Raw genomic sequence first — 13,625 nt, forward strand, 5'->3', positions numbered from 1 at the left:
GCTGCCTTACAAGAATGCAAGCGGACACAGAAGAACACACAGGGAATGGACACAGAGAGCAGACAATGATGGGGGTGGGGAGAAATAAAAATAAAATAAAATAAAATAAAATAAAATAAGAATAACACAGTGAACCCAGAGGTGGATGAGAATTGTGGTTAATAGCACAAATGCATGAATATCCTACTATGAACCAGAACAGATGTACATCACTATTTCAGGGTGGTAGGGATATGGAAAAGCATGGGAAAAAAAACAATTAATGCAACCTATGGACTATAGTTAACAGCAATACTGTAATATTCTTACATCAATGCCAAAGATGTACTGCATTAATAATAGGGGGTATGGAAAAAATATCTCAAATGTACACTATGGACCATAGTTAGTGCTAATCGTCTGATGATGTTATCTCATAATCTGTTTAACAAATGTTCCACCACAGGGTGGTGTGTTGGTGAAGGGGTGTTGTATGGGAATTCAACATATGTGCATGATTGTTTTGTAAGTTCACAACTTCTATAACTTCTGTAATAAAAATATATTTTAAAAAAGAAAAAAAACTTTGGGAGTATCAAATGACTTTATGTTGAAAGTAAAATGACAACCTACACAATGTGAGAAAATATTTGGAGACCACATCCGATAGGGATTTAATATCCAGAATATATAAAGAAATCCTTCAACTCAACAATAAAAAGACAAACAGTCCAATTTAAAAATGGGCAAAAAACTTGAGTAGACAGTTCTCCAGAGAAGACACACAAGTGACCAAAAGCACATGAAAAGATGTTCAATATCATTAGCCATTAGGGAAATCAAAACCACAATGATTGTGTGTGGAAATGTCTGCTTCTCATTCCTTTAGCAGCAGGAATATATTCATAATATGCCACATTAAAATAGGAGTTCTCAGGGCTGTCAACCTTATTGAAAAGGTTGAGTAGTAGTATATTTCTCCTACATTAAAAAAAAAAAAAGAAGAAAAAAACACATCGAGATATTATTTCACACCCACTAGAATGGCTATTTATTTTTTTAAAAAACAAAATAGTAAGCAACAAACATTGGAAAGGATGTGGAGAAATAAGAATGTTCATTCCTTGTTAGTTGAAATGTATTATAAATGGGACAGACCTTGTGGAAAATAGTTTGTTGGTTCCTCCAAAAGTTAAGTTTAGAATTATTGTATGATTCTGCAATCCAACTTCTCGGTATACACCCAAAAGAACTGAAAGCAGGGACTCAGATATTTGCACACTAATGGTCAGAGTGGCATTAGTCACAATTGCCAAAATATGGAAGCAATCCAAGTATGCTTCAATAGATGAATGGAATATATAAACAATGGAATATTATTCAGCTGTAAAAAGAAATGGAGTTCTGATACATGTGACATCATGTTGTTTGAAATAAGCCAGACACATAAACACAAATATTGCATGATTTCTCGGATATGAAATAATTAGAATAAACAAACTCATATTGTCAAAATCTAAAATATAGTTATTAGGGGACAGTGGGGGTAGGGAATAGGAAGTTAACAATTAAAAGTACAAACTTTCTGGAGAACAGATGTAGCTCAAGCAGTTGAGTGCATGCTTCTTACGTATGAGGTCCCAGGTTTGATCCCCAGTACCACCTGAAAACAAAACAAACAAATGAAAAAACAAACTCTCATTGGAGAGCAGATGTAGCTCAATGGCTGAGCTCCTGCTTCCTATGTACAAGGTCCTAAATTCAATCCCTGTTACCTCCTAAAAAAAAAAAAAAGTATAGACTTTCCATTTGGGACAATGGAAAACTTTTGGTAAAGGATGGTGATGATGGTAATACAACATTGTGATTATATTTAACAGTACTGAATAATATATTTGAGTGTGGCTAAGAGGGGAAATTTTAGTCATACGTATTTACTAAAATAAATTTATTTTTAAAAATCCACAGAAATGCCAAGACAAGCAGTGAACCCTAAATTAAGTCATGGACTATAGTTAATAGTACAGTTATAAAAGTGTGCTTTCAATTGTAAAAACTGCTGTAAATCAAGGAATGGTGTTAATAGGGTTTATATCAGAATCCTGTATTCTATTTATGATTGTTCCATGACCCACAACTTCTCTAATAAAAAAAAATGAATAATTCCTAAACTAATGTTTTGAAAAAAAGGTGTAATTTGCAACCAGTACAACAAAATGTGAAGAAACAGACAGGTATAGGAAGATTGTGTAGGCCATTAAAGTTAAGTTAGTATTAGATCAAATATGATCGTTACAGACTTAGGATGTGAAATTTAAGCCCCATGGTAACCACAAAGAAAAATCTGAAAAATATATACAGAAGGAAATGAGAAAAGACTCAAAATGATACACTACCAAAAAAAAATCAAAGTAAATATATGAAAGTAGGCATTATCAGAAAAATTGAGGGACAAAAAGAAGTAAATAATTTATGAAGATGAAATAGCAAACTGTCAGAAGAAAATCTTACTTTATCAGTAGTTACTTTAAATGTAAATGGCTTAAACCCTCCAGTCAGAAATCAGAATTTGGCAGAATGGATAAAAAAACATGACCCCAACTATATACTGTTTAAAAGTAATTCACCTTTAATTCAACCACATAAGTAACTTGAAAGTGAACAGATGGAAGAAAATATATACCCTGTAAACAGTAATAAAAAGAGCTGGTGTAGCTATACTAACATGACATCAAAGAGAGTTAAAGTCAAAACTATTATGAGTGACAAAGAAGATCACTGCATACTGATAAAGGGATCAATTCAACAAGAATACACAGAAGGTATAAAAATATATGCACCTAAATGCAAAGCCCCAAATATGTGAAGTAAATATTGAAAGATTTGAAGGGAGAAATGGAAGGCTTTACATTAATAGTAGGGGACTTCAACATACCATTTTCAACAATGCATAGAACATCTATACAGAAGATCAGTAAGGAAATAGAAGATTTGAACAATACTATAAGCCAACTAGACCTAACAGACACATATATAATGATTTGTCCAACAACAGCAGAATATACGTTCTTCTCTAGTGCACATGGATCATTCTCCAGGATAGATCATATGTTAGGTCACCAAAAAGGACTGAATAAAAAGTAAAATATTAAAACTATACAATGAATCTTCTTTGACCACAATGAGAATTGCTACAAATCAATAATAGAGGGAGAAATGGGAAATCCACAAATATGTGGAAATTAAGCAAAACACTCTTAAACAACCAGTGGTTCAAAGAAAAAAATCACAGGAAAGATTAGGAAATATCTTGAGGCAAATGAAAATGAAAAAATATACGAAACTTATGAAATGCTGCAAAGGCAGTGCTGAGAGGGAAATTTATATGCTTACATTAAAAGAAGAAGAAGAAAGATCTCAATTAGAGACCTAATACCACAACTCAGGATCTAGAAGAAGGGGAAATTCAAAACATGTAGAACAAGGGAAATAACAAATATTAAAGGAGAGATAAAAAGAAATAAAGAACAAAAACTGATAGAGTCAATGAAACCAAATGCTGGCTCTTTAAAAAGATCAATAAAACTGACAAACCTTAGGTAGATTAAGAAAATAAGAGATAGGATGCAAATAATTAAAATCAGAAATAGAAGGATTTATATTCTATTATAGACTTGTTGTGATTCCAGCAATGGAAGAAATTATATCATTGATGTGAAGACAGTGACCACTGGACTTGCTGAAGTCAGGGAGAGGGAAAAAGAGGTGTAATATGGGGGTATTTTCGGGACTTGGAATTGTCCTGAATGACATGGCAAATTGATGCAATGTCAGAACATTATATATCCTGCCAAGACCTACAGAATGGAGTGCGAGAGTGTATAAACTATAATGTAAACTATAATCCATGCTGTGTGGCAATGCTCCAAAATGTGTTCAGAAATTGCAATGAATTTACCACACTAATGAAAGAAGCTGTTAATGTGGGAAAAGTGGGAGGTGTGGGGAGTGGGGCACATGGGAATCCCCTGTTTTTTTTCGTGTAACATCTTATGTAATCTATGTATCTTTTAAAAATAAATAAAAATATATTTTTTTAAAAAAGAAATTGAAGGAGACATTACTACTGACCCCACAGAAATAAAAAAAATTATAGGAAGATATTATGAACAACTTTACACCAATGAATTAGATAACCTAGATGAAATGGAAAAATACCTAGAAACACAAACTATTAATATCTACACTGACTTAAAAATAAATAGATCTTAAACAATCAATAACTATTAAAAGGACTGAGTCAGTAATCAAAAACTTCCCAACAAAGGAAAGCCCAGAATCAGATGGCTTCACAGGTAAATTTTACCAAACATTCCAAGAATTAACACCAGTCCTTCTCAGCTCACACTCTTCCAAAGAAATGGACTGTAGAGTGAAACTGCACTATCCAAGGACTCATCGACTCCATCAAAAAGTTCCTTAAACTTGTGGTATCAGAAAAGTTGTTTATTTATGTGAATCAGTCCTTTGCACCTTCCCCAGATTGGAAAGTTGTAATGCTCCATGAGTGTTTTGGCTGTGATGTTAAACTGGTCCTACATTACTGCAAATCTCAGGCATGGGGATGAACCGCAGAGAAAAATAACTTGCAACTTAAAATAAATCTTCAGGGAAGTGGACGTGGCTCAAGTGATAAGGCCTCTACCTACCATATGGAAGCACCCAGGTTCAATCCTGGGACCTCCTGGTGAAAAAGAAGAAAGCATGCCTGCACAGTGAACCAGTGTCCATGCGGTGAGCTGAGTCCCATGTGAGTGCCCTCATGGTGAGCCAGTGCCCATGTGGTGAGCCCGTGCCTGCACAAGTGAATCATGCAGGAAGATGATGATGCAACAGAAGAAAGGGGAGAGTCAAAGCACAGAAGAATCCAGGAATTGAGGTAGCGCAGTTGACAGGGGACCCCTGTTAATGTAGCATATTATATTATTTGATTTTCTTAGGTTGAACCAACCTTGCATACCATGGGTAGATTTCACTTGATCATAGTGTATAATTCTTTAATTTGTTGTTGGATTTGGTTTGCTAGTATTTTGTTGAGGATTTTTGTATCTATACTCAGAAGAGATATTGGCCTGTAATTTTCTTTTCTGGTGGTATATTTATTTGACTCTGGTATTAGGGTGATGTTGGTCTCACAGAATGAGTTAAAGAGTTCTTAAAAAATATTGGGACAAAACTGTATAAAGCTTTTTCATTACCCAGTTCTCAAAATGACTGAAATTGTTTACTTATAGAATTAGCACCCACTGATCTTTTTCACTGTAAAATTTCACTTACCAAAACTAAAGCGTTCCATTTTTTTTCTTATTTAGGGAAGTTCAGTTTGTCTGGGTATGGGGTATGCCTTTTTTTTTTTTTACATTTTTAGCTGTTACCTTCTTGTAAAACATCCACCTGCTGGCTTTATTTCTTACATTGACCAAAAGGGGGCAGCCTAGCTGGCAGAAGGGTTAGCGGTCTGGTTTAACTTCTTTGCCAGGTGATGATGGAGGAAAAGCTGTTCCTGCTAATTTCTAGCAAGCACCTAGCCAGAAGAGCAAATATATTGACAAATTGGAAGACTGCATTAGAGACTATGTATAGTTTAAAATGAATTATTTCATTGGGAAACAAGGAATTTTACAAAATCTAGACAATTGAATTGTAATGTCTTTTCAGTCCTGTCATTTAATGATTCTTGAATTACAGTGGTATAACTGCAGTGTATATCTCTTATTTATGTAATGTCAAAAGCACCTGATGGGCAATCCTGGCAATAACTTTGTGTTTCTTATGTATCTTCCAACTAGAAAGCCTTCAAAGAATCATTGAAAAAATAACTTTAGGTGTTATGTGTATTTCATGCAATGACTACAAGCATGCCATTTTTCTGATGCTATTAGATAGGTAATTGCATGAAATTAGCCTTCACTTTTTATTCATTCCAAATTGTGTTTACAATGGATCTTTTTTAAAAACATGGCAATAAATTAATGGAATGTCCAAAAAAAAAAAAATCAAATGGAAGGATAAGGAGCTCTGAATAGCCAAAAACATCTTGAAAAAGAAGAATGACTTTGGAGGACTCACACTTTCAATTATAAAACGTGTTACATAGCTACAGTAATAAAAACAGTGACACAAGGATAGACATGTAGACCAATGAATTGAGAATTCAGAAATAAATCCCCACATTTATGGCCAATTGGGTTTGACAAGGGTACCTAGTCCACTCAGTGGGTAAAGAATAATCCCTTCAACAGATGGTGCTGGGGAAACTAGATATTCGTTATGCAAAAGAATGAAGGTGAACCTCTACCACATATACACCTTACACAAAAATTTACTGAAAATGGATCAAAGACCTAAATAAGAACCAAAATTATAAAATTCCTAGAACATAGGGAAGCATCTTCAGGATCTTGTTAGGAAATTGTTTCTTAAACTTTATATCAAAATGCAATCAACAAAAGAAAAAATACATAAATGGGATTCATCAAAATTTAAAACTTTGGGTATCAAAGGACTTTATCATGAAACTAAAAAGACAACCTACAGAATGGGAGGGAATATTTGTAGACCACATATCTGATAATGGCTTAATATCCAAAATATAAAATTGACCTCCTACAACAACACAAAAAAGACAAAAACCAAATTTTTTAAATGGGCAGAGGATTTGAGTAGACATTTCTCCAAAGAAGATACAAATGGCTAACAAGCACATGAAACAATGCTCAAAAGTATTAGTCATTAAGGAAATACAAATCAAAATCATAATGAGATACCATTTCAAATCCTCTAGAATGGCTGCTGTTAAAAAGCAAAACTAAAACTAATGTGTTGGAGAGAATATGAAGAATTAGGAACACTCATTCATTGTTGGTGGGAATGTAGAATGGTTCAGCTTCTGTGGAAAACAGTTGGGCAGTTTATCAGAAAGTCACATATCAAATTACCATATGACTTGGCATTTTCACTTCTAGGTATATATAGAAAAGAATTGAAAGCAGTGATTTGAACAGATATTTTCACATCAAAATTCTTTGCAGCATTATTCACAATTGCCAAAAGATGGAAGAAACCCAAGTGTCCATCAACAGGTAAATGGATAAACAAAATGTGGTATGTAAGTACAATGAATATTATTCAGCCATAAAAAAGTAAGAAGTTTCATCAACAGCATGGATGGATCTTGAAGACGTCATAAGTGAAATAAGCCAGACAAAAGAACAAATATTTTATGATCACACTGAAATGAAATAATTAGAGTAAGCAAACGCATAGTCAGAAACTAGAATACATGTTACTAGTGGCTGGGGTGGAGGTAGGGAATGAGGAGTTAAGGCTTAATTTGTACAGAGTTTCTGTTTGGGGTGTTGGAAAAGTTTTGGTGATAGATGGTGGTAGATGGTAGCACAAAATTATGAATGTAATTGACATAACTGAATTGTATATTTGAATGTGGTTAAAAGGGGAATTTTTGGTTGTTTATATATTACTAGAATAAAAATTTAAAACAAACAGAACTGTTCAAAACAAAAAGTGAACTTAATTGTAAATGATGGACTATGGTTAATAGTATAATTATAAAAATGTTATTTCATAAATGGTAACAAATGTACCACAATAATGCAAAGTGTTAATAATAAGGTGGTATATGGGAACTCTCCATTTTATGCATGACTTTTCTGTTACCTACCTTTAATTAAAAAAATAAAACAAACCATAGGACTGTGCAACACAGTGAACCCTGATTCAAACTATGGACTATAGTTAATAGAATTATAATATATTGTTTTATAAATTATAACCAAGTTATCACACTGATACAAAGAGTTAGAAAAATTGTATGTGCAGGGAAGTGGGAGTGGGGTAGTATATGGGAACTCTGAATTTTCTGCATGATTTTTCTACAAACTCTGGCATAGGTAACTTAGTATCCTCCAACTCTTACTGCCCTTTCCTTAAACTTAGAGCTAGATTCAGGTGGTTACAAGACATGTATCAGAACACAATACCTGAGAATCAGTAGATCTTAAAGTCAGTAAAACTGTAACTATCTGACCTTTCTCTCCTGGTGTAAACAATGAGCATCTCCTTCTATGATGGTAATCAAAGCATTCTATAGATGTCACATGCACCTCTGTGTGCCTTGATAAACATCTTTAAACTATGTACCTTTAATCTTGAGCAAAGTAGTACATTCTTTCAGAATCATGCTTATGTCTCACTTGCATGTAGTAACCACTATAAAAATTCCCACTGCTGAGGACAAGGACCCCACATAAGCCCCCTAATAAACACTCAATTACTCGTCAAGCTGGGTTTGTCTGAGTCGTTCTTTGGTCTGACATATTCCTCTCAGGTCTGTGGGAAGCTATCAGTTTATACAGCTACTCACTATACTTGGGACAAAACCTACAACTTTTCTAATAAAAAATAAAAAGTAGATGGAAAATATCCATTGGGAAGGATTGGCTAGACTGTCAATACAGAATATGGAATGCCGTGCATCAACTAAACAAATAAGCTTTACATACATGGCATATTAACAAATGAAAGAAGAGAATTGGATGATTCTATAAAAATTAAAAATTATCTCCTGTTAGCGATCTATTTGTATAAACAGAAAAAAGGACTGGAAAGACATGTAGCACACTACTATTAACAGTAACTTCAGGGTGGGGAGGCTAAAGTTGGAAGGAAGGAGAATGGGACTTTCTGTTTTTATTGTATTCACTTATAATAGAGAATAAAAATTCAATCTATCAAAGAAATATACTAACATTTATCCCAGATGGGAAGGGAAAATTTCTATTTCTGAATATTGAAGGAGAATTGCATCAGCACCAAGACAGATGTTTGCAGATATATGCATGTTTTTGAAATGTAAGCACAACCAAAATGCAATTAGATAAATATCAAGACAGCAAAATGGGAAATGGGTGTGGTATGCATAATAAAAAATGTATAAATTATCAATAAAAATATACAGTTGCTTCAGATTCTTCTTGAAAGAAGTTCGAGTATAAATTCACATAAAACATAAAAAGTCAATACAGTAAAACCACTTACCAGGATGTCAGAGAAGGTGAAAGGAAGAGATATATGTGTCCCTTTAAAATGAGGAAATAGGGAAATGGACTTTGGCCCAGTGGTTAGGGCGTCCGTCTACCATATGGGAGGTCGGCAGTTCAAACCCCGGGCCTCCTTGATCCGTGTGGAGCTGGCCATGTGCAGCGCTCATGTGCGCAAGGAGTGCTGTGCCACGCAAGGGTGTCCCCCGCGTGGGGGAGCCCCACGCGCAAGGAGTGCGCCCGTGAGGAGAGCCGCCCAGCGTGAAAAGAAAGAGCAGCCTGCCCAGGAATGGCGCCGCCCACACTTCCCGTGCCGCTGACAACAGAAGCGGACAAAGAAACAAGACGCAGAAAATAGACACCAAGAACAGACAACCAGGGGAGGGGGGGGAATTAAATAAATAAATAAATCTTTAAAAAATAAATAAATAAAATGAGGAAATAAAGAGATGAGATGTGGATGCGTTTTCCATGACTTGGACTTGTCCTGGGTGGTGCTGCAGGGACAGTTACCGGACATTGTATGTCCTCCCATGGCCCACTGGGTGGAACATGGGAGAGTGTGGGCTATGATGTGGACCACTGACCATGAGGTGCAGCGGTGCTCAGAGATGTATTCACCAAATACAACAAATGTCTCATGATGATGGAGGAGGTTGTTGTTATGGGGGAAGGAGTGGTGTGAAGGGGTGGGGGGTATATGGGGACCTCATATTTTTTAATGTAACATTAAAAAAAAAAGACAAAAAAATAAAACAAAATGAGGAAATACAGTGCTGTCATGTGGAAAAGCATTTTTTTACTCTCATGAGAAGACTGTATATTAAGCAAACTTTAAGATAGCATTACTCTCAAAAAAATACTTAATTCAAGCTAATTACTGAGTACATACCATGTACGTCTTCATGGTGCTTAGTGATTTACATAAAGCTTCTCGCTTTAATCCTCACTCTCACCACCTTACAAGGTAAATGGTATCCCCCTTTACCGATGAGTAAAGAGAGGCACAGAGAGGTTGTGTAACTTGTCTCCAAAGCCACACAGCTGGTAAGCAGAGGAGCCAGGAATCAAAAGTGTGAGTCCAAAGTGTGTGATCTGAACTCTTCTGCTACATACTCTCCTAAAATTAGAAAATGAGGCTCAATGTTGGTAAAGAAGTATACCTCACTGAAAACACTTCTTAACATGTAGAGTACCTACTTTATTTTTTGAATCAACTCTTTGGGGAACTGCTAAACCTTGGAAGTCTGCATAACTAAGTCAGGACTTTGTTCTAGTTTTGCCCTCAGACTGAAACTCTCTATGGCAGACCCTGCTCCATACATCCTCAAACCTAAAGATTGAGACTTCTGGATTCTCGTTGGGATTGCCATGATGCCTTTGTGATGACAGACCTGGGCTGTTGCCATGGCGCCCACGAGGCTTGGGGCTGGGAGGCTCCCAGCATGCCCTGAAGCCCACTCTGCCCTCCTCACTCATACCCCCTTCCCCACCTGCTGAGCACCTGTGGCATCTCCATCACACAGGCACAAAGTTAACCTCCATCTCTTGTTTCCAGAGACCCTCACTCTTCACATCCTTCATTCCATCTCTTAACCCTTTTCCCTTTACTTTAACTCTCTCATCATCCCACGTTCCTCTCAACTCTTGACTCCCTCCTTCCTGACATTTCCTCTTCCAACCTTTTAGTGATTTGCCTTCACTCCCCTCCCTCTTTCTTTCACTTGTCTCTCAAGACCTCTGGCCTTTTTGCTTCTCTCTGTTTTCTCCCTCAGGCTCCCTTCCCTTATTCCCTTCTCCGTTTCACATCTTTACCACCAGGCACCTCCATTCCTTTCATTTCCTTGCTGCCCCTTCTTTCTCCGCAGTTTTACTCTTCTCATCATCCCATTTCCTTCATTTCCTTCTCCCTCGCTCCACCATTTCCTCCTTTCTCTTGCCGCCCACATTTCACCTCCTCACCAGTTCCTTCCTCTCATTTCCTCACTTCCCGTCACTCCCTTTGCTTTCTCCCCACCAGCTGAGCTGGGTCAGCTATATCCAGGGGCACCTATGGGCAACCGGGGGGCGAAAAAAAGGACAGTAAATCTTCATATGCCTGAGCAGAATCAAAGCCGAAGTCCTAATAAGGGTATGAAAATAAAGATGAAGAGGAAGAAAAAGAAGGAAGATATAGAGGAGCTGAAGGCGGAAGTGATCATGGTGAGAACACCCAAAATGGGTGCTGACAATTAGCCCTCTAAAAACACTCCTCACCCTGATATCTTCCGTTCAGAATTAATTGACAGGCCCGAGCCATTCCTCTTCCCCAGGATGCTTCTCCCCCTCCCCTGGAAATGGCCTGAAGTCACCTCCTCTCTCTCAATGACTCTACTGTCTTTTCAGGATGATCACAAATTATCATTGGAAAACCTGAGTGCCAAATATTCAGTGGACCTGACAAAGGTGAGTAAAGGAGCACCTTTAGGAGGCAGAGGGTTTCTAACTCTGACTCTGAGGCTACCAGGGCCGAAGAGAAGCAGAACTGAAGCCTCCTAACTTCAAGTCCATTGTTCTTGCTCCTTAACCTCCTCCGGGCCAAGACCCACAGCACACATACTTGGTAAAAGATGATAATGATAATTTGGGAAGTGGATTTGGCTCAACTGATAGAGCATCCCCCTACCACATGGGAAGTCCAGGGTTCAAACCCAGGGCCTCCTGACCCATGTGATGAGCTGGCCCATGTGCAGTGCTGATGCACACAAGGAGTGCCCTGCCACACAGGGGTTTCCCCAGCATAGGGAAGCCCCATGTGCAAGGAGTGCGCCCCATAAGGAGAGCTGCCCAGCATGAAAGAAAGTGCAGCCTGCCCAGGAGTGGCGCTGCACACACAGAGAGCTGACACAGCAATATGATGCAACAAAAAGAGACACAGATTCCTGATGCTGCTGACAAGAATACAAGCAGACACAGAAGAACACACAGTGAATGGACACAGAGAGCAGACAGTTAGGGAGGAAGGGGAGAGAAATAAATTTTAAAAATTAAATCTAAAAAAAAAAAACGATGTGAATGAGCAGATGTAGCTCAAGCAGTTGAGTGCCCACCTCCCATATGGGAGGTCCTGGGTTGGTTCCCAGTGCCTCCTAAAGAAGACAAAACAAACAATAAGCAGACAATGAGCAGACATCAAGCAAAAACAACAAGCAGACACCAAGTGAAAAAGACCCACACAATGAGCAAAAAAAAAAAAACCTCAACAAGCAGATAAGCAAACAATGAGCAGTCAACAAGCACAAACAAACAGGGCGAAGATGTGGCTTAAGCAGTTGAGCACCCACTTCCCACATGGGAGGTCCCAGCTTCGGTTCTGGTGCCTCCTAAATTAAAAACAAGCAGACAATGAGCAAAAAACAATGAGCAAACAGATGAGGGAGCCATCTCGGAGGCAAGGGGATAGGAAAGATGATAATGATATCTATCCAAAAGAGTTTAAGACTAGATATTAATAAAAGAACAAGAATGGTTGGTTCTCAAACTTTTTGTTCTTAGGAGACCTTTACTCTCTGATAAATTATTAAGGATCCAAAAAATTTTTGCTTGTGTGGGATACATCTATCTAAATTTACTGTATTAGGAATTAAAATTGAGAAAAAAATTTAATGACTAATTCATTTAAAGGAACAATATAAAGCCCATTATATTTTAATATAAATAATATTATGACAAACAGACACATTTTCAAAACACAGAAAGTAAGTGTTATTATTATTCATTTTTGCAAATCTCTTTAATGTCTAGCTTTTTAATAGAAGACAGCTGGATTTTCATATTTTTCCTTAGTTCGGTCTATTGCAATATCATGTATCATGTAGTCTTTGGAAAACTCTACTGTATACTCTTAGAGAATAAGAGTGAAAAGGGCAAATATCCTTTCAGTGTTACGAAAATTGACTTGTGGATCCTCTGAAGGCATCTTGGAGGCCCCAGGGGTTCCTAGACCATACCTTGAAAACTACTGATATAGTGGTAAAAACCACTATTACTACTATAGCTACTGTTATTGCTATCACTAATTTGATGACCAAAAGTCAAAAAAAAATTAAGTAAAAGCATCAAAATGTCAGCTCCTCTTAGCTCCAGAATTTATACATTGGAGGGACTTGGGGTGTCCACCTTGTTGGAAGTGGGAAGGAGCACAGTGGATGTGTCTTGCTTTTATTAAAATTGTTTGTTAATGGAGGGGAGGGAGTGGCTGGTGGAGACTGAAGAGAGTTTGTTTACTACCTTCTGGTAGGTATTACTACCATTTTCATTTAGAGGAAACAGCACACAAGCTTATACATAAGACTAGAGTGGGGGAAACGGACTTTGGCCCAGTGGTTAGGGCGTCAGTCTACCATATGGGAGGTCCGCGGTTCAAACCCCGGGCCTCCTTGACCCGTGTGGAGCTGGCCATGCGCAGTGCTGATGCGCGCAAGGAGTGCCCTGCCACGCAAGGGTGTCCCCCGCGTGGGGGAGCCCCACGTGCAAGGAGTGCGCCCG

At 37.5% G+C, this 13,625-nt stretch overlaps 1 protein-coding gene and 1 non-coding gene across 5 annotated transcripts in view; both read left to right on the forward strand.

The window, feature by feature from the left end:
• Positions 1-833: 833 nt before the first annotated feature.
• LOC111766600 (small nucleolar RNA U109) lies at positions 834-968 on the forward strand. Its single transcript, XR_002798607.2, has one exon. It is a non-coding gene; the product is annotated as a small nucleolar RNA U109 (small nucleolar RNA).
• A 9,574-nt stretch (positions 969-10,542) lies between these two features.
• Positions 10,543-13,625, forward strand: part of LOC101444307 (sodium/potassium-transporting ATPase subunit alpha-4) — a 58,885-nt gene continuing 55,802 nt past the window's right edge. For all 4 annotated transcript variants that reach the window (XM_004448427.3, XM_058309948.2, XM_058309947.2 and 1 more), the window contains exons 1-2: positions 10,543-11,300; positions 11,484-11,543. In XM_004448427.3, the coding sequence (XP_004448484.2) occupies positions 11,151-11,300; positions 11,484-11,543 (210 nt within the window). In that variant the 5' untranslated portion in view covers positions 10,543-11,150. The remainder of the gene's footprint in view (positions 11,301-11,483; positions 11,544-13,625) is intronic.

This window comes from Dasypus novemcinctus, chromosome 13 (genome assembly GCF_030445035.2).
Source record: "Dasypus novemcinctus isolate mDasNov1 chromosome 13, mDasNov1.1.hap2, whole genome shotgun sequence".
Lineage (NCBI taxonomy): Eukaryota > Metazoa > Chordata > Mammalia > Cingulata > Dasypodidae > Dasypus > Dasypus novemcinctus.